Source organism: Clarias gariepinus, chromosome 5 (genome assembly GCF_024256425.1).
Source record: "Clarias gariepinus isolate MV-2021 ecotype Netherlands chromosome 5, CGAR_prim_01v2, whole genome shotgun sequence".
Lineage (NCBI taxonomy): Eukaryota > Metazoa > Chordata > Actinopteri > Siluriformes > Clariidae > Clarias > Clarias gariepinus.
In genome coordinates this window covers 26,145,805-26,173,115 of record NC_071104.1, presented here as the reverse complement: position 1 = coordinate 26,173,115, position 27,311 = coordinate 26,145,805, and the positions used below count along the sequence as shown (strand labels likewise).

General features: G+C 38.8%; 1 protein-coding gene across 3 annotated transcripts in view; it reads right to left on the bottom strand.

Annotated features, from left to right (window-relative positions):
• tanc1b (tetratricopeptide repeat, ankyrin repeat and coiled-coil containing 1b) overlaps positions 1-27,311 on the bottom strand; it is a 136,357-nt gene that overhangs the window by 70,946 nt on the left and 38,100 nt on the right. The window contains exons 3-4 of one of the 3 annotated variants that reach the window (XM_053495887.1): positions 21,207-21,407; positions 9,452-9,529 (exon numbers count right to left, since the gene is read on the bottom strand). In XM_053495887.1, coding sequence (XP_053351862.1) covers positions 9,452-9,529; positions 21,207-21,407 — 279 coding nt within the window. The remainder of the gene's footprint in view (positions 1-9,451; positions 9,530-21,206; positions 21,408-27,311) is intronic. The other 2 variants (XM_053495888.1, XM_053495889.1) reach the window with 2 other exon arrangements.

The following is a 27,311-nucleotide window of genomic DNA, read 5'->3' as shown; positions in this document are numbered from 1 at the left end:
TGTGCAGCAATTCATGTATCAGCACACTGATTCCAAAATCGATTTTAGAAATAATTTATGTAATCATATCTGTTTGCATTTAAGGGAGTAAAACCTTGCCAATCCTTTATAATCCTACAGGTGGGCACTCTAAACTACAGTAAAACCTCGGATTGCAAGTAACGCGGTTTTGCGAGTGTTCTGCAAGACGAGCAAAAATGTTTAATAAATTTAAACTTGAAAAACGAACAAGTCTTGGTTTACGAGTACCAAGTATTATGTATCACGCTTCTTGGTTCGATGCTAAGCGTCAGGCGATTACAACTGAGCCAACGGTTTTTCTCTCTTGCGTTGTGGGATTGTTGGTAATCGTCTCCCCTGCTGGGTCTTTGTGCTAGTCTCTCACTGGTATAATCAACATCAGTGCACATGTGTACTGTTTACCACTGTGACCATGTGTGTGTGTAAAACATATTTTATTTTGTGTCTGTATGTGTGTGTGCGCGTGTGTGTACAGCGCGCGTGTAAAGCAAAAGCAAGTCTCATTAGAGAGGTTAAAGTTCCTTTTTCTCTCTCAGCTCAAGGTTTAGACTGCTCTTTGTGTCTGGGTGCGCGTGTCATTGGACACCATGACTCTCTCTCTCTGTTTCCTCTCTCTCTCTCTCTCTATATATATATATATATATATATATATATATATATATATATATATATAGTTATATATAAAAAAGATCATGAAATAAAATGACCCCTAAATATCGTGGTAATATTGTATTGGTTGGCCCCTGGTGATTCCTATCTCTAACATTTACCGTGTTAAATGTATGAGCAATAAAAAATTTTAAAAAAATTGTAACTCACACCATCCCAAAGTAACTTTGAGTGCTGATAAAAACAAATGATGATATTAAGTCAGTACATGTGATTTGGTTTTCCTGGAGGCTGCCAGAGAAAGAAATGAGAAAGGATGAATCCAAATCTCTTGGCTCACTTGCTAATGAACATAGCTATTCCAGTTGGTAATGCATGGCAATGTCAAATATTTTTTAGCCGAGATTAATTCACATATCATCTATAAACCATAACGTGGTAACAAATAAAAAATATTGTGTTGGGAGAAAAAGCTGTGTTGATAGAACAAGCAAACACTGGTACAAAGTGACTAATTCGACAGAAATGCAGCAAGTCATAAACGACCTTTTACGGAAGCGTGCTCGTATTCCAAAACACTCGTAAACCAAATTTAATTTTCCCGTAGGAAATAATAAAAACTTAAATTATTCGTTCTACAGCCCAAAAAAACTTAAAAAAAAAATTTAAAACTAAATCCCGACAGATAAGTGTTTCCGTTTGTGCACGCAGGGTGTGTGTGTAAAATGTGCGTGCACACACACACACACACACACACACACACACATATATATATTAACGAATAGACCGTTTTTAAAACCGTTTAAAAATTAGCAAGGAACATCCCTAGTCACACTCGCGTGAGCGCATACTAACAGGATCACTGCTATAAAGTAAAACAACAACAAAAAACAAATTAAACAGCACCTTACATTTGAAAACAATCGCGACAGAGAAAAGTTTGTGTGTTTGTTTGCCAACCTGAGAGAAGGGGGGCTGAAGGGGGGCTCGCTTGCGTTTACAGCCCCCTTCTCTCAGGTTGCCAAACAAACACACAAACTCTCTGCGGTACACAGACACAAACACTCAAAAACACTGCAAGCACTAAGACCCAGCAGGGGAGACGATAGGTCTCGGCTTTACAGCTCCCCTCCTCTCAGGTTGCTAAACAAACACACAAACTCTTTTCTGTCGCGACTGTTTTTAAAGGTGAGGAGCTGTTTAAATTATTATTATTTTTTTTACTTTACAGTAGTGATCCCGTTAGTATGCGCTCACGCGAGTGTGACTAGCGATGTTCCTTGCTAATTTTTAAACGGTTTTAAAACCGGTCTTTCCGTTAATGTGTGTGTGTGTGTATTCACCCAGCAGGAGAGACGATTACCCACAATTCTGCTGCAAAAGAGAGAAAAACCGTTGGCTCACTTTAGATGACGTGACGCTCGGTGTCAAAACAAGAAGCGCATGCGTAAAACATGATACCCGGTGCTCATAAACTAAGACAATGCTCGTTTTTCAAGTCAAAAATTATTAAAAATTTTGCTCGTCTTACGGAACACTCGTAAACCGCGTTACTCGTAATCCGAGGTTCCACTGTATTTAGTAATTATTGAAGATTGAGTAACTTTGCAAACAGTTAGAAAAGTTATATAGCTATGAGGATGAAGAATGAAAGTCCTGACACAAAGGCATCTAACCTAGAGAATGCAGCATACAGATAGACTGTGGTCTGGTTTAACAAGCCGTTATTGAGTTTGACTGTCTGTGTTAAGTTCGGTAGCCTAATAAGAATTTTACACATGCTGCATAAATTATTTTGGAGCAGGAAACTTTAAAATTTAAAAAGTATTTAAGAGCAAGTCTTAGTAGGAGTACATTTTAAATGAGCACATTTGCTATTATACATACACAACATACCACAGATCTGGGGACATTGGAGGCCAACAACTCTCCGTCTTGATCCTCAAACTACTCCTGAACAGTTTTTGCAGTGTGGAAGGGGCACATTATTCTGCTGAAAGAGGCCACTGCCATAATGGAAGACCATTGCTGAGTCCAAAATGAGTTTTCTGAGATTTTTTAAGGGCCAATATTGGAACATTATCATGAAAAAAAAGGTTCAACAATCAACAGTGCTCGTTATAGTGAGATGCTTATTGAAGAGCTCAAGTCTAAACTTCGGATTAAACACAAAGTACTGCTATCGAGGGGCGTTGAGAACTTGCATGACAATGTCTGCACACGTACTTCGGTCCACACCCTGTGCACCCTTGACACTCTGCAAAAAAATAAATAAAAAATTTAAGGTGTTAAAGAATCCTCTCATCCTCTTGGCTCCATTGGACTTCACCTGCTTTCTCCGAGTCTGGGTTAGCTCAGTGGTTAAGGCATTGGACTATGGTTCGGATAAGGGCAACTGCCAAATGCCTAAATGTACAGTAAATGTCTTCTGAAAGCAGCCCTATGAAGATTTGATTCAGGTGAAGACGGCTCATTTGTGGCTCACAGCTCAGGCTAAAACATTCTTTAATGGAGGAATACGAAAGCTTGTTGACAGATGAACAAAGTGTACAGAAAAGTAAGGAGATTAGATTGAGTATAATATTGATTATATTGATTATAAAACTTATGCATTTGTCATTTCTAAAAGTTATTTAAAATAAATTCTACCGCCAGAGCACAGATCATTTTTGACTCACCTTCGTATATTATAGCAAATATGTTATTACTGTGTGTATACATTGTATTTATCAGTGGTGAGGGTTATAATCATAAAGACTGCATAATCTCACAAAATGCCTCTGCATATATCTGTCCTCCTCTGTAACCAGCTTCTAAATGATGGAGGGAATGAAGGTCTTCAGCTCTTTCAGTAAGTAGTCAAACACCTGGGCGTCTGGCACCCCACCAAACCCACTCAGGAAATTAGACGTCATTACTGAATATTTACAACGAGCCTAATAGGGCATTATTGAATGCTATTACTGAGCTATGTAAACGTATTCCACATTGTTGGCTCTCCAGGCAAAGAATTCTTCAGTAATGGCAGGTGCTAGAGATGAGGCATGAGGAATCAGTGGTGAATGGTGGTGATTCCCAGGAACAGAACGATGGCTTGGGAACGCCATGGGCTGTTTTTCCCTGACTCTGTCCAGCTTTAACAGCAGGAGACACACCTGATCCTCTCAATGTGTTGCAGATATCCAAGAAGTTTAGATTAAAAAATAAATGGATTACAAATGTAATTTCTTTTAAGAGTTTAAATGTTTAGTGCAGCCAAGTTATAAATTATTTTTTATGCCTTCACCAGTAGGTGGGTGAATTCATTATGTCTGTGTGTGATGTCAGTGCTTCTGTCAGTCACTTATAAGATTCTTGCGAGTATGATATCTCGAGAATGATTAGGTAAAATTTATAAGATTTTTTTTGAAGGGATCACTTTAATCAGCAGATAAACTGGTTTGAAATAAACAAACTTTTTTTTAACCTGATCCAACCAAGGTCAAGGTCAAAATGTCTGAAACCGTGTTTCTTAAATAGCTTCCTTCCTGCTCAAATTATCTTGTAATGGGATTTTGGGCACAAAAATGAATAACAACAAGACTTGGGGGTGGAAGCGTCCCTGCTGGTGCAGAGTTCTTGTTTTTATGTGGATGGACTGCTGGGTCAAACAACAGGAAGACTTCGAGTTGGTTTAAAAAAAAAAAAAAACCTGGCCTAAGAGCCAACAAAAAGAAAATATTTGTTTTAGAATGCTTTCCCTTGTTTATAAATATTTCCACACAGAATTCATAAGAACTTGACAAAAACAAATAATAATAATAATGATAATAATTGTTTATTATTATTATTATTATTATTAATAATAATAATAGAAGTAGTAGGAAAAAGCTAAAAGCCTCTACATTTAACACAGGTACAGTTTAAATGAAAACAGTTAAAATGAAGATCGCTTTGTTGTTTTTTTGAGACCATAGTACTTAACTTTAATTAACTTGTAAAGCGTAGACCCTGGAGAGTGAGCAAAAAGGAAGCAGTAAAAAGGAATTGTGTCTTCTCACGTTACAGTTGCACACACACACACACACACACACACAAACAAACACCTAAAGATGTGTAAAATAGAAGTACTGATGATTAGATAATTCAAACATGACTTACAGATACCCTTTGATGTTTATATAAATTAAGTAAGAAAGTTTTAAAGCAAAGATGTAATTTTTCATGTTAAAGCGTGATAACATTAAACCAAGCTCTGTCACCTCACACTGAAATCTCGCCTGTGTTTTGTGTGTGTGTGTGTGTGTGTGTGTGTGTGTGTGTGTGTTCTCTCTGTGCTTGGTGGGGTTCCTCTGAGTACACACTGCAAATATATGGGTGTAGGCTGACTGGTGTTCCCAAATTGTCCCAAAGTGTATGACAGGGTGTGTGAGTGTGCACACTTGTGCCCTGTGTTGAGTTGACCGCCTACACAGGATGCACCCCACCTTGTGTCCTGAGCTCCCTGGGATAAGATCCAGGTCCCCTGCTACCCTACACAGGATGAGCGCTATAAGTAACGGATGAACAGATGGACTGTTAGCAACAAGTAAACTAGTATTAGATTGAAATAACTTTAAAAGCTGAATGCAAAATGTTCGCTTCATTTTTAAGTAAATCAAGTGGAATACTTGTGTGTGCATGTGTGTGTGCGCATGTTGTAAAGTACACTTATGTCAAGGGTTGCTTTTGTTTGAGCGTGAAACTGTAGCCAGGGGCCTTTGCAGATGCTATCTGAATCACACACAAGGCTAAAACAGCATGGGAGACCTCCCGTGTAAACATGTTGGTGGTTGTGGGTGTGTGTGTGTGACCGTCTCGAATATCTTCGATGTGTGAGGGCAAACAGAGAGCAAGAGGGGTGTGGTAGAAATGGAAGGAATGCAGCAGAATATAGCAGGACAGTCTATATTCGGCCATGCTAAAAATCACCGACCGGTCCCGCAACTATTCTTATAGGCAAATGCATTCCAAATGCATTTCACTCACACGCACGCACACACACATTCACAGTAGCAAAGTCTCAGATGACACACAGTCCACTGATCAACCACCTCAACTGCCCTGAGGTGCTGACATCATGTCAGCGGTATGATACGGCCATGCCAGTGATGGAGCTGGCACAGACTGACACTCCACTGGCGCCTCATTGCCTGAAAACACTTCCCAAAATGCAGACAGAGAAATTGCACTTCACAGCTGTCTTCCACACACCAACACAGCCATACACAAACGCACATTATTATTAAAAAAAAATTTGTGCAATACACTTAAACTGTCATATTTTCATTGTTTGGAAATAACGACGCACTTCATCACTCTGCATCTGTAATCCAACTCCTAAACAGCTCATTAGCTAACAGATGAGTGACTGTGGGAAAACGCTTTCTGTGCTGATCCTTCTTTATCGATGATATATGAACTCCCGGTGCTGCCATTACTAAGACCAACTCACACATACAGACCCAGGGAGCCATGGAGAGCTGAACGCCTCTCATTGCCTTTGCTAAACATAACACAGCTCTCTATTTAACCCCATCTAAGCTACGCCCTGCTCTACCGAGCATAATAAACATAATAGAGGCACAAGCACGCGGCACGACGACTCAGAGACAATTACACCTCCCCCACACACACACACTCAGGAACCATACATTACACTACATTGCAATTATTTAAATCCAATTACCCATGTATGAATACAAACAAAGCGTCCTAAGTTCACAGTTAAAACCGTGAAACATAAAAAAGCAATTTTGTGTAGAATAATCAGCTCAGGGTGCAATCACTCACACAAACAGGCAGAAACAAACACACATGGACATGCATGTATAGACATACCCGAAGAATAACCAGTTTAACACGAACACAATTCAGATTGTGTAGTGAAACTATAAAAGTGAATATACCAATCTGTGTTTGTATCAGTAGGCGTGTTCTCAAAAAAACAAAAGTTTTATTTCAATACTTATAACATCAGTTACGCCAGACGCACTAAAGTTGGAAATGGAAAAAACGGTTGGTGAAAAAAAAATGGTGAAAATGGTGTTATGAAGGTATTTCTTATAATATTGTGAGATATCTGTAGAAAACATTTTGATGAGATTGATTAGATATAACATAATCTAGGACTGGGTTGTGTCATACCACAGGCTAATGTATGACAGAATAAGAGCAGAGTCTGTACAGTACAGTATATACAGTATGTTGTAAACAGTAGAGATTTACAGTTTCGCTGTAAAGACACATGTGCAACAATTCATTAAGTTGTGGGTACACGGGATGTTGTGATGACTTGGTTGCTAGCTTGTGACATACGAATGACTGAAAAGTTTCTCTGCAGTGAGATGGTAACAGCTATTTCATCTATTAAAATAGATATTTATTTGTATATACAGTACTCCCAGGTAAAAAAGTATACATTTGAGGAGGGTCAAATTATTGGCGAGCATCAAACAACGAAAAATAAATAAATACTGTGGATTTGAAATCACTGCCACTGGGCTATACAAGTAAATGTCCAACACATTATTAAAACCTGGAAGTAAAGCACTGTGGCATTTTCACACGCACAATGTGATAAGAATTCACAGGACTGGGGCTAAACAGCTGTGTTGCCATAAGAAACTATTAATTATTGGAACTAATCAAAAAAAGCTTATAGAGAGTTTAGAGAATGGACTTTGGGCAAAGGAAAACAGTCATGTGTTCTGATGGGTTCAGATGGGCACGTCAGGGTAACACATGAAGCGCTGCACCCATCATGCATAGTGGCCACTGTACACGCCTCTGGAGGCAGTGTTACTAATCTGAGTTTGCTTCAGTTTGGTCAGTTCTAGGCTCAGCAACGTTATGTGGCAATAAAATGAAGTCAGCTGACGACCTCAATGTAGTGAATGCCCAGGTTATCACATGAACTCATTTTTGGAATTGGCCCCCATATTCAAAGATAAGGGCATTCGAACAAAATCTTGGAGAGTGTGTACTTTTTTGAGGCCGATTCTTGTCAATCACTCTACATTTTTTTGTGAAAATAATGAAGGACAAAACGAAATTATTTTAAAATCTCATTCAATCACTAATTGCTAATACTGCTTTATCCTGTATTTAGGGTTGCGGTGGGCCTGGAGCCTATCCCTGGAGACTTACGGCACTAGGCAGGGTACACTCTGGATAGGGTGTCAATTAATTGCAGGGCACACACACATACACACACAATTTGGGAACACCAATTAGCCAAATCTGCATGTCTTTGAACTGTGGGAGGAAACCGGAGTACCTGGAGGAAACCCACCAAGCACGGGGAGAACATGCAAACTCCATGCACACAGAGACAGGAATCAAACCCGAACAAGTTTAAAAACTCTGCAAATTAAGCAAATTAATCTTAAAACTCAAACAGAACAGTCTCTCCATGCAATAAGGTGTCCTCCAGATCAGCATTTTTGCTCCAGGTTTAAGAGATTTACACTAATGAATGAGTATGTAATTCACACAATGTTTGGGATAAATGCATGAGTGTACAGTATAATGCAACGGTGTGTAATGCACATGAGTGTCAGGATGGTCCTAATAGAGGAAAGATTACTATCACCCAAAACAAACAGCCTTTTGCCAAGTGAAAGAATCCTTTTTGTTTTTTTTATGCTGGTATTGTATTGTTATCAGATATCTATAACTACCCATTGAACATGGGTTGGCAATACTGCAAGAAAATATACAGAATAAAACAAACCAGAATAAGTTGTTACCTCCCTGAAGTTATATTTCCTTCTAAGCACACACCTGTTGTGTTTTATTCTTCTTATACCACAGAAATGACACCTGCTGTATATCATTGCAGATGAAAATACTTTGCTCACTCCCTCTGTTTTTCTTGCTCTCAAAGTTGATAAGACCAAAAAAAAAAACAACAAAAAAAAAAACACAGCTTCTCATGTTACAGAAAAACTGGAAAGAGCCATGTTCCCGATCTAGTGGAAAGCACTGACACTCAAAACTCTTCCCATAAACGTTAAATAAATACTGAAATCTCCACCAAATCAATGTTTATACATTTCTCTTTGTTTAACATCTTTACCAGCAGGATTTTAAATTCATTTGTTGGCCTTAGAATACATGCCCTGTCCTCAATACAAGTCCCTGTGAATGACTTTTCACCATGGAAGCCATGACCTATGAGAAGGAGCACATTAATTAATACAAACACGTGATTTAAATTACGACTGACATGACAGTCAGGGCTGCCTTTATGGAAATTGAATCACATTCTGACTGATCAGATCTGAGAATTCAACAGCACTGTGGTCAAACCTGCAACTGTGCCTTTTCACATTTCTACAATCTACAAATTAAACATCACAACATTTCTGTTTGTTTACTGAGGACCGTCAAAACGAAAAAGTGAAAAAATTAAATAATACTTTTATTTCAAAAATAATATTAAAATTTCTGATCGTTATAGTCCAGTGTTGTAGAAATACTGAGTATATTGTGTGACATTAGAGTAAAGTAATATATCAGGATATTAATATTATACCAAAATCTCATCCAGACCTACAGCTCAACATTGCTAACATATAAACACACATACACCCCCCACCCCCCACCCCCCTAAAATAAACCATAGAACAGATGTTAGTAGGCGGTGCCATAAACATTTCTAGCACACAAACTGAACAAGTATTTACACACACGGTATTTATAAGGTATATTGTGTAATGGATTATGCTCATTAGGTCACTATGGTTTGAATGATCATACAATCAATCACATTTAAAAAAAACAACACAAACACACTCACCATCTTTTCTCAGTGCAGATGAGATGGCGTCTCCTGGAACTCTAGGACTCTCCACATATTTAGGTTTCCTGAGTGGTCCTGGTCATGCAGAGAAGACGAGAAAGGAGAGGAGACAAGAGGGGAGAGAGAGAGAGAGAGAGTAAGAACAGTGAGTCGGCTCATGGAACGCTCGCTAAAACTTTTGACAAGGCATCAAATTGACTAGTGGGCCAGGCTTGGCAGAGTTTCCTCTCCCCTCTGACACACACACATACGCGCACACATATATACACACATACTCAGAGATCAGTCACACTGATAGCAAGGCTGATTACGTGTAGACTGGAATCTCCCCGTCATACACACACACACAAACCAACTCTTGGAATGCAAACTATGCAAAAAGCTACTACGATTTGGCTAGAATGTGTGCGAGGCTTGTGTGTCAGCATGGTCTTTAACTATTTTAATTTTATGCTGTGCTTCTTCTCATTTTTCTCTCTTTTCACTATTTCTCTACTAACTGTCCTCTACACACACACACTCGCTTACAAGAGAGTCATTGAATCTTGGCAAAGGAACACTATCAAACACTTAACATTTTACAAAGCCAAAAGGTTGAATCAGTTACAGGCTTATTGCTTTTGTCATGCTGAATCAGTCAACGCTAAAAGATTTTGCCAACATTTTAGCCCAAAACCACTGCATGTACAAGCTTGTAAAACTCAAACAAATCTCATGACTGTCCATAAAGTGCCCCGTTTTTCCAGAGTGTATTGTTAAGGACTACGGAAACCCCAGTCCTGGAGACCTGGACAAATAAAGTAATGAGAAAAAAAATGGAATCGGTAGTAAGTAGTCCTTTTAGCACCGTGGGAGTGTGTGGTGTCAGAATCGCGAGCAATTTGCCTCTCTATAATCTGACATGTGGATTAACACCTTGTTCTAATTAAAAAAGAATAATAATGAATATATGTATAGAAATAAATGGATGTAAAGTTTATTGTTTATTGTATCATAGCATCCCTTGCTCTTTCTTTCTCCTTACAAATAGACAGTAAGATGTCTCAGCTGTGCTGTAATCCTTTAATCCTCACGGCTACATGTTTGAAGGTGTGAGGGTGACAGCTGCACTGTAGGGTCTGCTGCTGGGAACATGGTGTGTGTGAATGTCTCTCAAGGCAGTTTAAGGTGTACTGCCCTCTATGGAGCCATGCCATGAACTGCAACATGCACAGACACACAAGACCAGGGAATTTCAAGTATTATTTTGTCAAGTCTACTTAATTTTTAAATAGCTAATATGACTGAATGGTGAATGGTCAAACAATGGTTTAAAAAAAAAAAACTGTATTGATTACTTTATGGCTGTTATATATATATATATAAATAGTGGATCTTCATAACCAGTGCCACAGAGTCTGACCAGATGTGAGAAATGTTTTTAAACATGACAGGGAGAATAAACTCTGTCCATTTCTCTTTAAACGTTCGGTTTTAACATCCTCCCCCACCCCCCCACCCCCCAAAACAACCTATGTTTTTGCAGCTAACACAGCAGATTACAGCAGGAATATAAAAGGCAACTTTGTTAAAACTTTGGTTCACAATTTCTCTCATCTGATAAGCTGCCTTAAGCTAAATAATTTACACAAATGTATGCGCTTGGATAATCCGCAAAAGAGGGTATGTGCCAGCTGTCAGTTAGCCCACCTCAGCTTTAGGCGCTTACACCAGACTTAAGGATTATTTGTGGCCATACATGTCGGGCGTTGCCTTTAATCTCATACACATCTGGATTTTTGCCCACAATATTCTTTACAGTCATCAAATAATTCAGAGTTTTTGTAATGCTTTAAACATGGGTCATAAGTACACTGATCTGACAGCTGATGCGTAAATTGTTGCATTTTGTGTTTCTGTTTTGGATTGAGTATTGCTTGGATCTCATCCCGATCCCAGTAGTCATAATACCTTGATCAAACAATCAGGGTCTGATTAAAGCATATCATCCTGTGCATGTCTGAGCCTCTCTAAGCTTCTGTGAACTACGCATACACATCTCTGTGTCTTAATATCTCACCTGGATCATTGCCAAAGTATAAATCAGCCCTCAATTTTCCAGGACTCATTGACAGATTGAGATTAGCACTTCCACACTTTTGTAACTACATGACTTTCGTATTACCTCCTAAATTATTCACAGTAGAACTAAATTCATTTGCTTTAAAATCTATAACAGAATGATGAACAGATTAATTAAAGGGATAATAAATACCACGCTGGACAGCAGACCGTAGAAACGGGGTTGAGTACAGACACAGTTAGCTGTGCATACATTGAGCCGGCTTGCCTGTTCTAGCACAACTAGTTTGCTGCATACCTTCACAACTAATAAAAGATATTCTCTTCTTTCAGGAAAGCAATGCACACTGAATGGTTTACTCAGAGACTAAGATCTTGAAAACTTGGTGTTCAAACATTGTGTATTTGACATCAGAGACGGGTTCATACTAATGTCCACATTCCTGAATTCGCAAGAAGACGCTTACAAATGGACGGAAAAAGATATGGAGGAAACACGGCTCATCTCAGCGTCCGTGTGGCGAGGGTGATTGGTTGTGTACGCACCAAGTACACCAAGCGAGGCGAAACCAGAGAGGAATGGAGCTCCCATGCGAAAGTGAGGACATGATTTTCTTTGACAAGGTTGTGTCTGTGTGCTGTGCCTTGACTAATATGTGCCCTGGTGTTGCTCTAAGAACCCATAAACCATGACTTAAACCATGTGAACTGAATATAAACAGTGTTCTGTCCTCTTTAAGTTTTATGTAAACAAATGAGGTTAGGTTGATGCAAGAGCTTGGAGTGAGACTCTCTAGTCCATCTTGTTAACCTAACTGTGCCCTTGTCCTGCCTGCATCTTGCTTGCTTGACACCGAACTAATAAATATGTTTATAAACGCAAACAGGCGAGGGTATATAAAAACTGCAACCTGGAAAAGATAACTGCGTCACCCGTGCACATGTTCATACGAAGGAAATGAAACTTGTGCTTTCCAGCAGCAATCTTAGTGGAGACCAGTCCAGACAACATATGGGTGATAATACAGTCTCTTAATCATGGTTTAGCTACAATGCTGGACTAATGAGATATCATAAGCAATTGACTCATCCAGGGGTCGCGAGTTGGATTCCCGGGTGATGCTGTAACCCCTCACAGCAGGGGGCCTAGAGAGAGCTGATTGGCCGAGCTCTCTCAGAGGGGAGGGATGAGAGGTACTTAGTGCTTCCACATTAATTATGGCTCAACAGCCAATCAGGGGTATCTGTGAGCCCGCGCAAGCGGAAGGAGCGTATAGTGCTGTTCTCCGAGTGTGTTACTCCGCCCCAAACAGCAGTGAGCGAGCAGCTAGAAAAGATGCGGTCGGGTGGCGACGGAGGAAACGTGATAGTCTTTGGCCCTCCCAACTGAGTGGTAGTAGTAGCTTAATGTGGGAGCCCCCTAGGAATTGGATACATTAGGGATAAATTAGAGAGAAAATGGGGGGGGGATGACTGGTCAATATGGTAGCATGCATCTCTCAAAAAATAATATCCTGGAATTATTCAGGCAATCCATATTATAAAAGTGTTTTTCCATTTTCCAAATATATAAAAGAAATTTCTGGGGAAGTCCATTAGAATGGGCCTGATGGAGCTGACAAAATGAATCATCATAATCTTATATTTAGGGCTGCACGATTGAATGTGAATCACGATTCTTCTTCATGGGAATTGAGATCATGATTCTCTCACACAATTCTCATTTTTTCAACCAAAACTTCTTTTGCACTCCTAAACAAAAAAGTAGCTTTTCCCTATTTTAGAGGCACGGGTGAATAACTTAAAAGATGCTGAACATAAACAGAATGTTTACATATAAACAGAAAACATATAAATACAGTACTTCATTGTCACATGCGTTAGTTCATATCATTATTACAGTATTACCAGCATAGAGTTAATGTCAGTTTGTTAGGTAGCTCAAAATGTATTGTTGTCAAAGGTTTTTTTGTTTAAACATGACATATGTGCAGTATGCTTCTGTTATATTAATAGAATAGCTTTCTAGTAAATCTTTCAATCTGTTTTTATAGTCTCTGTGTAACAGATAGGAATAAACACGTCAGGTTAAATGAAACAATACAGTAAGGTATTACACCCTTATGGCAAGTTATAAGTAGTGTATATGTGTGTGTGAGACATTTACCTTCTGCTGACGAAAATAATGCCGATAGATACTAAAGCAACATCAGACGTGATGGTTTGACACAATGTACCCCAGTCAGGCTGGTATTGCCCCTCCTCTAGCCTCTGATTGGATTAAAACTGAGCTTGCAGAGAAGAGAGTATGGAGCATGCAAAAACAAAATGATTTACTAATCTCTGGTCTGATTAGTGAATTAATGTTTACACTTTGTGTGTAAACTGCTAAAGCATCTGGGATAGTTGTCGAGTAAATAAGCGAACACATCAATGCAGCGTTATCTGAATGAAAAAAACAAGCAAGCAAATCGCCGTCATTCAGGAACAAGATTGTGTGTTTGTATTAGGGCTGTAGCTATCGAATATTTTAGTAATCGAGTATTCTACCAAAAATTTAATTGATTAATCGAGTAATCGGATAAAATTTAATTTTGCTTAATTAAACAGCAATGGAAAATATAAAAGAGAAACAAAGATTAATGGGTTTTCTAAAAAGCCTTTACTGACAATTTCCTTCATTTTCTCTCGCTGATATTTTTATCGCTCCCTTCCATTTTGCAGCCCGCAACAGAACGCTCAAATTAATACACAGCTAACTGTTTGCGTCTCCTTTTGTTTACTTTGTGGGTGATGTAAGCGCTTCTTCTTCGTCTGTGTTTACTGGCGGCTTGCATCCGGAAGCACGTTGTGTCAAAAGCGCGCCGTCAACAAATAATTGTGCAAACACATAACGCAAGCTTTTAAAATTAATTAAAAGAAGCTTCGAGGCAGAAGATTTTGCCTCAATCATTTTTTGTAATGGAATTACTCAAGTTACTTGAGGGATCGTTTCAGCCCTGGTTTGTATGGATTAAGGTTGGGATTTTTTCCCCCTATTAATCGTGCACTCCTAATGTTATCCATAATTTATAAATAAATGGTAAATTTACAGTGAAGTGGGAGCACCGGGGTGTCGGATGTGTTTGTGTGGCAATGACAAATGTGCTCCATGGCTCACAGGTCAGACAGAAGTGCCTCTTTCGCTTGGGGCCCCACAAAGCTGAGGTCAGGACTTGGACGAAAAAACAAAAACACCATTTCAAGAAGCAGAAGCGAACATGGCAAAGAAACAGACACTTTCCTTATTTATTATAAAATATATAATGGATGTCTGAAGGCTGTCTGATATTCAACCTTGGGAGTGGCAACGGTGTGAGTGAACATGTTCGTCTGTCACAAATTCTCACCTGTGGCTAAATGCATACCGGCATCTGTGTGTGGAATTTCACACCTGCAGCCAGCTCATTTTGACACATTTCCCATGCTTGACTCTAGAATAGCAGACATTTAAGAGGTGTCAACGACACACACACAGAAACATACACATCTAATCAGACACCTTCTGACTGTGTGTGTAAAGGAGTAGCTAGTCTGAGAGTCAATGCAGTTACAGAATTACGACACAAGAGAATGAATAATGAAACGGATGCTTAAGAGGAACTTCAGTAAGAGACCGAGCATTCTTCATCATGGACTCTGTGACTTCTTCACATTTCCAACTCTCTCATCAGACAAACAATCCTCTGTACAAGCCACAAAAGCAACAGGAAGACATCGGACTCGTACAATACTCGGCTTTCTCTTTTTTCCTCTTTATGAAAAATATCACGCTTGTGTTCAGTGTGTCAAATGAAGGATCCAGAAGCGCTTGGCCTATTAAGCTGAAAGCTCACTTTTGTCACAGAAAAGGCTCATAAGCACGGCTACTACTGAGAACCAGTTTCGAGCTGTTCCAAGAGCTATTCAGTATCTTGAAGACACAAACCACCCAGTCCCTGAGCTGCATCCTAATATACCATCTAATCACCCTGAAGAAAACATGCCTTTCGTGTGGGTTGAATATGAGCTTCATTCTTACTTTAACATGTACATTATGTAAATTTTTTGTTGACAGTTGGAGACTTTTCAGCAGAAGCACTTCTTAGTTTTCTCTTACTCTGGTCTGTTTTTAATGGTCATGTCTGTTATATTGCTTAAAAAAATGCTTGCGCTCGTATTTCACCATGTTCTCAGAATACAAAGTTGGCTTCCGAATGAGTCAGAAAACACAAATAACATACCAAGTGGTTTAATGGATGTGAGAGGGGTCTGAACTAAGAAAGCCAGCCAGGCAGAAATAGTTTTAAAATTGACTTTTTTCTTCCCCCCTCTTAGGGATTCAAAAATCACAGTCCAGCTTCAATTTGTTTTAAAAAGAGCCATGCTACAGCATACAAAAGACCTGATCTCTCCTGGTGCCATCAGGTTCTGTCAAAGAAGCTGCATGTGAGGAATGAAATACATTTGGGGGTTTGATTATAAAAAGGGAATCAGCGGCAAAGTGAGGCGATGCAGGGCGATTGTGTAAAAAAAAAAAAGTAAAGAAAAGAAAAATGCACATATAGTGTTTTAATCCTCTTACATCTGCTAACAGTGTGTGATTTTCCTAAGCAGTAACCATAAAATTTCACGTTGTAAGTTCCTGTTAATATTTTATAAAATCGATCAACTCTGGTTCCCTCATCTGTCTCTCTCTCGCTATCACGCATGAAGTTAAGAAAACAATAAAAGCCCTTTGTCCTCCTACTCCAAACCCATTTCTTTCATTTCAACATATTCTAAAAAATTTAATCTATACAACAATCTTGACTTTACATACCCCACACTTTAGTAATGTAGTTTACGTTTAATATCCAAACTCTAAAATAAATTAAACACTTACACTCAAGACAAAATGAATTTTATATTTTAATTCAATATCAATTATACAACAGTAAGTTCTAAACTAATGATATAATTGGACAAGATGCTTTTTACAAGTGCTGATAACGAATAGTAACGGCACTGGGACTTTTAACTATATGTGTCACTCCTCGTCACGAGTAGGTCGTAACGGTCCGCAGTACTGAGGTGAGTCGAGGTTGCAAGGCAAAACCCACATTCAAAACCAGTCACAGATGCACTTCAGCAAGAAAACACATCTGATAACGTTATGTCATCTTAATCAATTTGTCTCCTTAGTAACTGCTTCGAAGATGGTCTGAATCCTTTTGTGTTCTTTTATTCACGACTACAAAGATAACTTGCTTTTAACAAAAACCTGAATCTTAAACCCAGCTCTAATAACCCCTGATCAAAGGCACTACTTGGTGTGTGGAACAAGAGACTGTACAAGCTACATATATATATACATCCTTCACATTTAACACTATTTGGTATTTAATCCTAGAACCTGGTAATTAGCTGATATTTTGAAACAGAACAAGTGAAAATGTAACGTAAATCTTATAAGTTTCTCAAGACTGTCCGTCACCTTCATGGTTTAGTGTCCTCACAACCCTGCTGATATTCAGTACAACAGCACTTCCTCTCATGTGATATTGATTATTTATTACTAGACAGCACCAGGTAGTACAACAGGACACAAAGTAACTGGCTTAAAGCATGCTTACTTACTAGTACACACAATACCCTACAACCTCGTTTGATTTTTATTTATTTTTAAACAACCATGTTATGTTTTAAAAATAATACTGAAACAGCCCTAGGTACACTACAGGCTCCACATTTTTACACTATCCAGAATTCACAGCAGTTTAAAACAACTCAAGCATGTAGTGTGTTGTGCTGGTTGTGGCATAACTACACATTTACTTTGCATTTAGGAAATTGAAGCGTTGTAAACTTAAGCTTCAGATTGGATGGTCTGCTGTGGCACCCGCTTAACACAAGCAGCTAGAAGTACAACAAAATTGAACTAGAATTAATTCTCCTATTTGTAAAGTTTAATAGGCAAGTCTAATATGCTCAAGCATTTCACTTGGATAGAAAAAGACTACTAAGGATTTATTTGTTTAGTAAGACATTTGTTGTCCTTCTCCCATTTTTTTAATTTAATTTTTTATTGATTTTATTTTAAATCAATAATAATTGTTACTTTAATAAATTTTTATTTAAAACAAGGAATCAATATAAATCCTCTCATCATTTTACACCCTTATTATTATAATATTCTTAGATTTTTCTGTGATATATTTTCCACCTACAGGAAACCTTAACATTGCCTCTTACAGACGAGCTCGAAGCGCTGACCAAAAGGTCTGTGTTCTAGTATCATTAAGATCAGAAGGGTTTGCAAAGCCCCTCAGATAAGTATGACAATGATCCACCAGAGGGGGGCACTGTGCAGTTAATCAGCATTTTGGGGTTCTTTTTATTCTGTTTAAAAGCACTCTAACCTAGTAAACCAATTAATTAAAGATACCCACGCCAAACATCTGAGTGCTTTGTGCTGATGGAGACCATGTGTCACACACACACACACACACACACAGGATGCGTGTTTAATTAGAACAGTGACACCACGTTGCTTTATATTATAAAAAAAAAAAAAAAGGCTTGTAGGAAAATGAGACCCGGGACTGCGGAAATGAACAGAAGGAAAGGGAAGCATTTTTTTTTCAGCTACCCACACAAATCAGGAAGTTTCTTTAATCTCCTGATCCGAGTCACTAGTAAATTGATACTAGGGAATAGGTTTCGGATGTGAGGGCACTTAATGCTGGGAGCAATTTCTCTGACTTGGTCCGCTCCTTCTCTGAACAACTCTCGGCTCTGAACAACGTGATTCGATTTTCTTGATCAGGTTTTACAGACATTACAGCTGAACTAACCAGCTCTGACATGCTTCTCTTTCATTTCTAATAACAAAGGGACAGGTCTGTGTGCATGTGTGTGTGTGTGTCTAGCTGGAGGTAAGCTTCTCCCCCCCACTACTACTGCTGCTTTCAACAGTTCACTGTGAAGATTCACACAAAACCTCACAAACACTTAATACAACACACAGTCACCCAACACATTAAACAGTCCATCACTCCCTCCACATCTTTCTCTTCCCTTCTCTTTCTCTCTCTCACACACACACTTACTCACACATGTCTGGAAAAACACGTCATAATCCAGGTTTTTTGTGTATGTAGGAACAAACGTTGCATGTAAATAAACACTAAAAAAATTAAGATTTTTTTTTTCAGGACTACAATCAAAAGAAATCAAAAAGCGACCTGCAACAAGATATATAAATTCTCCTTTATAAGTGCCTCATGGAACCTGGAATCAAATTTAAATTGAATTGTGAGGTGTTGAGAAGTTAAAGCCATCAAAAAAAAAAAAAATCAAACAAAAGGCTTGCATGAAAAGTATCTGCCTTGGGGAATTTTCACAAAATGTCTAAGATAAATGGAGCTCTCGATTAATCAACGACAGGCTCAAATGTGTGTGAAAAGCCAAAAGCTTAACATGTTAGACTACGCTTGTGGAAAGCTCAAAGCATTCACATGTTTTCAAAGAGAAGCGCTAATCCAACACACACGAGCTCCAGATGTGAGCGAGTAGCCAAAGTAACACATCTCTGCCTCTGCTACAAAACCTCCCACAAACAAAGCTGCATGAGTACAGCTGCTGATAACTTCTGTTTCACAACAGAAGAAACAAAACTAAACACATCTCCAAAATGTGCAACATGCACGCTCTCTAGGATGTAACACAAAATGGCACTATCTATCCATACCCATGTAGCGTCCCAAATATCTGATCAAAATCATTGCTCTAAATACAGTATCCTTATCTGTAAAGTATCAGTCTGTCTCTCATCACTCAAGTTCTGAACTGGTCACGGCTATAGATGTGAGAATGTGGCCTTTGTTTGTCCTGCGGGCTTCATACCTGACTGCTCACTCAACAACTGTATTAAACTAACCATATGCTCTGTGAACCTTTCTGGCAAGCTTTCTTAAAAAACAAAAAACAACAAATGAGACCAAAAAACAAGCACCGTTTATTTATATGTGTATTACAAATCTATTTAGAACATATTATCTGTTAATTCTGAGTATTCATATTTGTATACTGTATATATACTGATGTCACATTCAAATGAAAACAGTTATTCAATCAGCGAGATCCATCAAAGTTTCCATTTCTCTTTTCTGTCTCGGTGTCTGTCTTTCTTTCAGTCCTCTCTGGCCTTCCTAGTCCTATTGATTCATAAAAGTCACCCTCCGTCCAGCTAATGCCCAGAGCTTTTAAACTCAATGAGCTCTTTATCAGCAGCAGGACGTTACCACTCACTTCACTGTTCAAAACCAAGAGGCTTCTGGTATTATCATCAGTGAACTATTTCTTTAAACCATGTGATTTTTCAAATCAATATTAAGCCCAGGATCAATTCTTTTTATGGTTTATTCAGCCTTTCAGTAGGATTCTCCAAAGAGTTTTAGGGCGTTTTCACATCAGGGCTCTGGGATCGTTTCCAAGAACACTTGACCTCAAAGTCTGGTTCATTATTTCTGCTGGAAAAGAGGGTCTTGTGAATGATACATCATACCGCTAATTGAAGCTATTGTACCGGAGAGGACAGAAGTAGATTGCTGTTTAGACGCATTTAGTCTGGTTTCCCTGAAATCTCAGTGTGCGCATGGCATGCAGCAATCTCATTCTTTGACCTACACAGCTATAGCCTATACAGTACAATACAGTGCAAGGGTTGACTTCCTTGATCTCTTTTTCACTTGTATATTTAATGGCAGCTCACAAACCATGTACAGTGGAACCTTGAATTGTGAATAATTTGGTTTGCGAGCATTCTGCAAGACAAGCAAAAATTTCTAATAAATTTTGGCTTGATAAATGAGCAAATCTTGATACACGAGTACCAAGTTTCGTGGAGTTTTATGTGGTGCGCATGCGCTTCTTGTTTTGATGCAGCGTGTCAGAACTGAGAGAAATGGTTCTTCTCTCTTGCATGCTGTGGAATTGGGGGTAATTGTCTCCCATGCACACTTCTATAGTGTCACTTCTATAGTGTCCCTTCTATAGTGTCACACTTCTATAGTGTCACACTTCTATAGTGTCACTTCTATAGTGTCCCTTCTATAGTGTCACACTTCTATAGTCAAAATCCTTAAGTACTGGTTGCTATAACACTATGACCACGTGTGCACGTAAAGCATCTTTTTTTCAGTTTCTCTCCCTCTGTCAGAAATTACTGATTTCGTTAGTGTGCGCATCCGTAAGTCTCTAATGGCGCTCATGTGCGTGCGAATATGCATGGAAACACTGCTTTGTCGCAATTTTTTTCACGACCAAAGTGTAGGTTAATTTGTTTTATTTTTTACTTTACAGCAGTGATTCTGTTAGTGTGTGCATGCACTAGAGAGGTTCTTAGTTAAAGAAGCAGTAACAGAATGAGTAAGTGATTCTCTCGGAGGCCAAAAAACAAATATGCTGTCTCAAACCATCTGAGCAAGGAGGTCTGGGTCTAGATCCAAGCTCGCACTAATGCAACTTGACATTAGTGTAAGAAATGAACCATGTATTTTGGATTCTAATATTGGCATTTATTTGCAGAGATATGATATATTTCAGAATATACTTGATATACTGGCCTAACAGAATTTTAAAAAAAGCGTTAGCAAGCTGCTTCAGAAATCTTTTTAAAGCGAGGACTGACCTGGAGATTTCTTGCATGGGCGTGAGGGCATCAAGTAGTTCTGTCGGGGGAGTAGAGGTGAGGATGGCAGTGACATGGACAAAGCTTTAGACAGTGACAGCTTCAACCCCTCATCAGGAGGGCAAGCCACAGCAGTGCTAGGATCCTGCACCCCACTGCCCAGTCCTCTCCTCTGTGCACCAAGCAAGTGTGGCTCCCCGACTGGGGAGAAAAGACAAAAAGAGGGGGAAAAAAAGGAGCATGTCAAACAAATGACTAACAAAATAGGAAGAAATCTGATAGTCGCACTGCAGATAAATAATCCATCTGACTGCACACACCTGCTTCATGGAAGTTGTTGAAGACATTTAAATTCATTTTCATCAGGTGATGATAAGAATATTAAACAAAAAAAGTCTCAATTGCACCTGATAAAAACATATAGAGCTCATGTGTTGACATTACTATGACTCAAGCCTTAACAGGTTGAAAGCTATATTGTAATTATCTCAACTGACTTGAAAACGTTGACTGCTCACATTTGTAAAGCATAATGTGTCTGATGTGCTTTCAACAGTGGCATTAACCAAGCAGGCATACCAGCCGCCATGAATAACAGACACACAGACAAAAAAAAAGAAAAGAAAAATCATTAAAAAGACATGCAGGGTCCTATTAATGAAAAAGCAAGCTGAGCATCTCAGGGATGTAAATGATCCATTTCAGATAAGATGCTGGGTTCAGTGAAATCCAGAATTAATTAGATAGTGAATCACTTGGACCCCAGAAATTAGATGTGAAATTAAACCGTGAATATGAGGTCGAAGTGCAAAACATTTCTCCACAGTGTTGGTCTCAGCCTCCAGTCCAGGACTCAGAGTATAGTGCTGCATCTGAACTTATCTGCTTACTACAAAGGCTGCTGCATAGTTATAGCAAAGCATAATTCGCTATCTACCGTACTTTCCGGACTATAAGCCGCGACTTTTGTTACACAATTTCAAACCTGCGGCTTATGCAGAGATGCGGCTAATGTATGCATTTTTTCTAACAGCCGCCAGGGGCGCTAGAGCAGAAAAGGTAAGAGTGAGACATGTGTTGTCGAGGAAGACGCAAGTCACAACCGCTAATAAACACCATAGAAGAAGAAATTTAACGTACGGTAACTTTGCGCGTTTGTACATGAATAAAATTAGCATAAGCCTACCCTCATCATGGAAAATGCAAAAAGAAAAGCATATGACGCAGCTTTCAAGTTAAAAGTAATCGAGCTGGCCGATAAAGAAGGAAACAGAGCTGCAGCACGTAAATTTCGCATAGATGAGTCGATGGTGAGACGCTGAAAACGGCAGCGGGAAGAACTGGAGCAATGTAAAAAGTCGAAAAAAAAGAAAAGCTAAGTTATTTTATTAAAACATTGAAAACTCTTTTTGTGTACCGTCTTTCTTTGTAAGTATCCCATGTTTCAATGTGGGCACATGCGGCTTATAGTCAGGTGCGGTTTATGTATGTACAAAATGGTTTTTCCTTTAAAATATGTACTAGGTGCGGCTTATAGCCAGGTGCGGGTTATAGTCCGGAAATTACGGTAGCTTTGAAATTTTCAGTAAAGAAAAATGCTTGCAAACACTTTCTCAAGTCAGCTCTCGAGTGTATGAAGATGCAACAATACAACGCCGGTCAGAAAACAACTGAAGGGCCAAATGTTAAATAATTCTTTACTTTTCACTTGAAGAGAAAGAAGTCTAAAACAAAAACCTAAGAAGGGTTTCAGATGTATTTCTATTGCAAATTTAATCTGAAGAAAGTCACAGTTCAAATCCTGACAATGCCACAACCAGGTGGTGTTCCTCTCTCCCTGTCAATCAGTGCAACTGTATGCTCATTAGAGCTGTGAATCATGGGTAAACTGTCAAGTTGCTTTTCGAAGATTGTGATTTTATTTTTGACTGCTATATTTCTTATGGGTTTTAAAGCATTAGAAACTGTTACAGATATCTAACATGCATTACACAACGGTTAGTTCTGCCCAAGTAATATGATTAGACGAGTGGTGATGATAGACGGTAACATCACCAAGACGTTTAACTATATGCATCACTCAGACAGGTGTCGGTTAATTACACTAAGATAACTGTAGGTCACAGCAAGGGTGAGAAGTGTGAAAGGATCACCGGTACGGTATACTTTGTTGTTTCTAATGTGTTTCGAATGGCCTCCGTGGTGTTTAATTAATTTACGCCAAAGCTGAGCTGGAAAACTAACTGGCTCCCAAAGCAAGACTGAAGCCCAAAAAAGCTCTCTAGCTCCCAATCAAGGGCTAGAACTAGTAATTATACACCGTAGCACACTAGCTTTTAATTTAATGCTATTTGGGATTTAACCCAGGAACCCGAAAGTTCTGGTATGAGAGCTGATATTCTAAAGCGAAATAAACTTACAAGACTTACAGGACTGTTCAGTACTGTATATCCATGTTTTATTCGTCTCATGTTAAAGCTACATTTTATGGGTAAGAATTTAAAACTACATTCACCCTGTTATTTACCCTAACAGTCAGTTAGTTAGGGCCGCACCCTTGTCTCTATGACTACAACACAGACGCACTGATATCCAGCACGCCCCGTTATGTGATAGTGCATTTAGAATAATTAAACACTATGTATCGTTTGTTATGTATTGTTTAATTATAATGTCTGGTACAAAGCAATTATATTTTTCATATTCCAGTCCTGCAGGTGGCAAAAACGCACCAAAAGGCATCACCATTCATAAACTAACAAAAAAAGAAGCAATTGACAAGTATTTGCAGAAGATGTAAATAATTAGTATTTTCTGTAAAAGTGCAAAAATTATTTTATTAAAAATAATTAAGGAATTTTGTTCATTTTAGACCGTGAAACTATCGTACATTTACTTAATAATTAAAAGGATGAATCGATTCTGAACTGAAACCTAATTAATCTATTTAATTAAATAAACCAACCAACAAGAGAGTAAATAAATTACATAACTGATTAAATCACACAGCTCTAATGCTTGTGTATGGAAGAGCCAAGTATGCTAACTTGACCGTTGTGACAGCATGAGCATCAGAAAATAAATAAATAAATAACTCAGCAGGTACTCATATCACACTGACATTGATATTTTTACAAGCCTTGACTTAATTCTAGTGATTGTAATTATTGATTATTTAGACGTCTGGCTTTAATTTTCTTTTTATGAAGTAGAAGACGAGTGTTCACATTGCAGCCCCACCTGTCTGGGAGTTTAAAGGTCTGTATACATTACTAATTGTTGAACAACTTAACACTGTGCACCGTACTAAGCTTATGACAACACTAGACACACTCACCTCTGCTTTCACCTCTGCTTTCAAAACACCACCTGCCTTGCTCATAACTACCTTCTTCTAAATAGTGAAAAGCACCTGAACACAGTCTGACAGCACAGCTGCATGATCAGGATTTCAGTCTGACAGCAGACTTTCAGCTTGTGAAAGCCCTTTTCAAGTTTATTAAATCAGAAGCTCCAATACACCAACACACTCTCCAGTGTCCTATATAAAACCAAACAATGTTGGCACATCTGTGTGAACCTGTTTCCTTGGTGACCGGTACAAACAGACCTGAAGGTTAAGCTCATACCGATTACCAGAGCAGAAGACTTCCTTTGTGCATGAGTGACTGCAAAACAGAAATACGAGAGCTCTAATTCTCAGTGCTCCTTAGCATATTCAACAAAACTCTTAATATGATGATTTAATGCTTTGTAGGCTGATGTCTCTTTCTGCTGTTCAGGGCAGGCCTGATGCCTGCACCCTTTAACAGTTTCTCTGAGTTACACTGGGCAGCTGCTCAGTAAATGAGTTTAACACGCTCTCTGTCTCCTCTCTGGCTGGGAGAAATTAATGAGTAAGTCAGACACGCAGACACAAGCATTAGCCCTACTGCACTATATAACCTTCTGCTTCAGTTACACATCAGCTGATGCGGCATGGACTTTCTAATACTGCCTGACTGGATCGAGTTTAACGCTGAATTAAAATACAGTTTACTTTTTTAAATTCAGAACTAAGAAGGGCTTCAAGAAAACATCTGGTCCTGAACTAAGTTACATTGTACATAATTCCACACCACACTATTATAAAATGGTAAAAAAATACATAACTAATAAAGTACAGAGGAAGAAAACCTAAGCCGATGTGCCCCCAATATACTCATAACACGGAAGAATGCCTGCGAACAGGAAACAGTTGTGCCTCAAGCATCACCTCGGTCAGACAACAGACCTGCACTGGCGCCGATAAACCTTTTGATGGGGGTCACAAGGCACTGACCCTTTTGACCGCTATGAAAACACAACTACAATGGGAAAAACAAATATTCCCAGTAAAGCCATATCCTAACCATACTGTCAGTTGGCAGGGTGAATATGATTCAATTATGTATAACAAATTTATACAACTCTAAATCAAATCAATCCACTTGGAATTTTTGGCCCTGGTGTAGAAAAAAAAAATCCGTCTTAATCAAGAAAGACATCACTTCATCTTTTATTTCCAACTACAGCTTGAGAAACAAGAGATGGCAGTAAGAGTGTGTGAGCATGCCAGCACTGTCCACACTACTGACAGGACAGAGAGAGAAACAAAACAAAATAAAAGACATAAAAATGGAGCGACTGCAAAAGACATTTATACTGTATGTAAGACTAAAAGAGAGAGAATAAGGCCAAAAAAACGAAAGCGTTAAAAAGAACGAGAGGTCAAAGAGAGACAGAGACAGAAAAAATATAACAAAGAGAAAAAGAGAAACAGAGACAGAATGAGAGTAAGATGAGAAAGATGAACACAAAAAAGACATGATCTACATGAAAGGGTGAAATAAGAATGTGTGCGTGTGTGTGTAAGAGAGAAAAAATGAGAGAAAGAGAGAGACTCCTAAATAGACACATAGGAAACAAAAAAGAGCAAGACATACAAAAACAGTGAAAGAGACCACAAAAATAAAGAAAGTAACAGAGAGACAGACAAACACAGAGTGAAAAAGAAAGAGAGAAACATGGAAAAAGATAGACAAAAAGAAAATAAGACAGAGTGAGACAGTGAAAGATGACCAAGAGAAAAAACATAATGAAAGGGTGAAACCGAGAGACAAAGGAAAATACAGCAACAGAGACAGAATGAGAAAACAGCGTATGTGTAAGAACAAGTGAGAGAGAGAGAGAAAGAGAGAGAAAAAGAGAGAGACAGAGAGAGAGAGAAAGAGAGAGAAAAAGAGAGAGACAGAGAGAGAGAAAAATGCTGTGATATGGAAATATGGCAGAGTAAACTGCTAGAAGTAAAAAATGAACATAAAAGGGCAAAAGTGTAGCGCAGTGTGGAGAAACTGCAGCAGTTCTATTCTTGCCCTGACGGCGTGGATGGTGGAGCGGGGGAGTGGTGGAGAGGTGGAGCGGGGGAGTGGTGGAGCAGCCCAGCCCAGAACACAACTGCAATTTCAGAGCTGCTGAGGAAGGAAAAACCAGTGCCTGCTAATAACACACTGCAGCCTACGGATATGAAGATGATTATAGACTCGCTCCATCTATTTCCATTTCTGGACAGTGTGACCACTGCCAAAGAACCCACATTCAAGAGCTGATCACGTTCTATAGAGATATCCGTTTAATGACCAAAACTAATCACTGACTGAATTCAAGGAGTTATGGTTTGGACTGCAACAATCGTGACTGCCTTAAAAAAAAGGAGAAAAAAAAATACTTTTCCACTGCCATTGGTTAGATTTTGGTGAATGAATCAGTAAGCCAGCTTATAATAATAACCAATAGTACTATTTTTCATGATGGACAAGCCTCTGATCTCCTGAACTGAGCCTATGATTTACATCATCTCTGCATGCACACATTACAAATGTGAAAAATGAAAAAGTGTTTGAGCAAAGCAATCCCACACACAAGCAGCACAGAGTTAAGGACATGTAAAATCATGCATGCTTGCAGAGAAAGCTGGGATTGCATGTATTTTAGTTCCTATTAGGCTCCTGTCAGTTAATATGACAGATGAGTAGAGAACAGAGGAATAATGAATGCAGATTCGCTTTGTTAGAGGCACACAGCGGG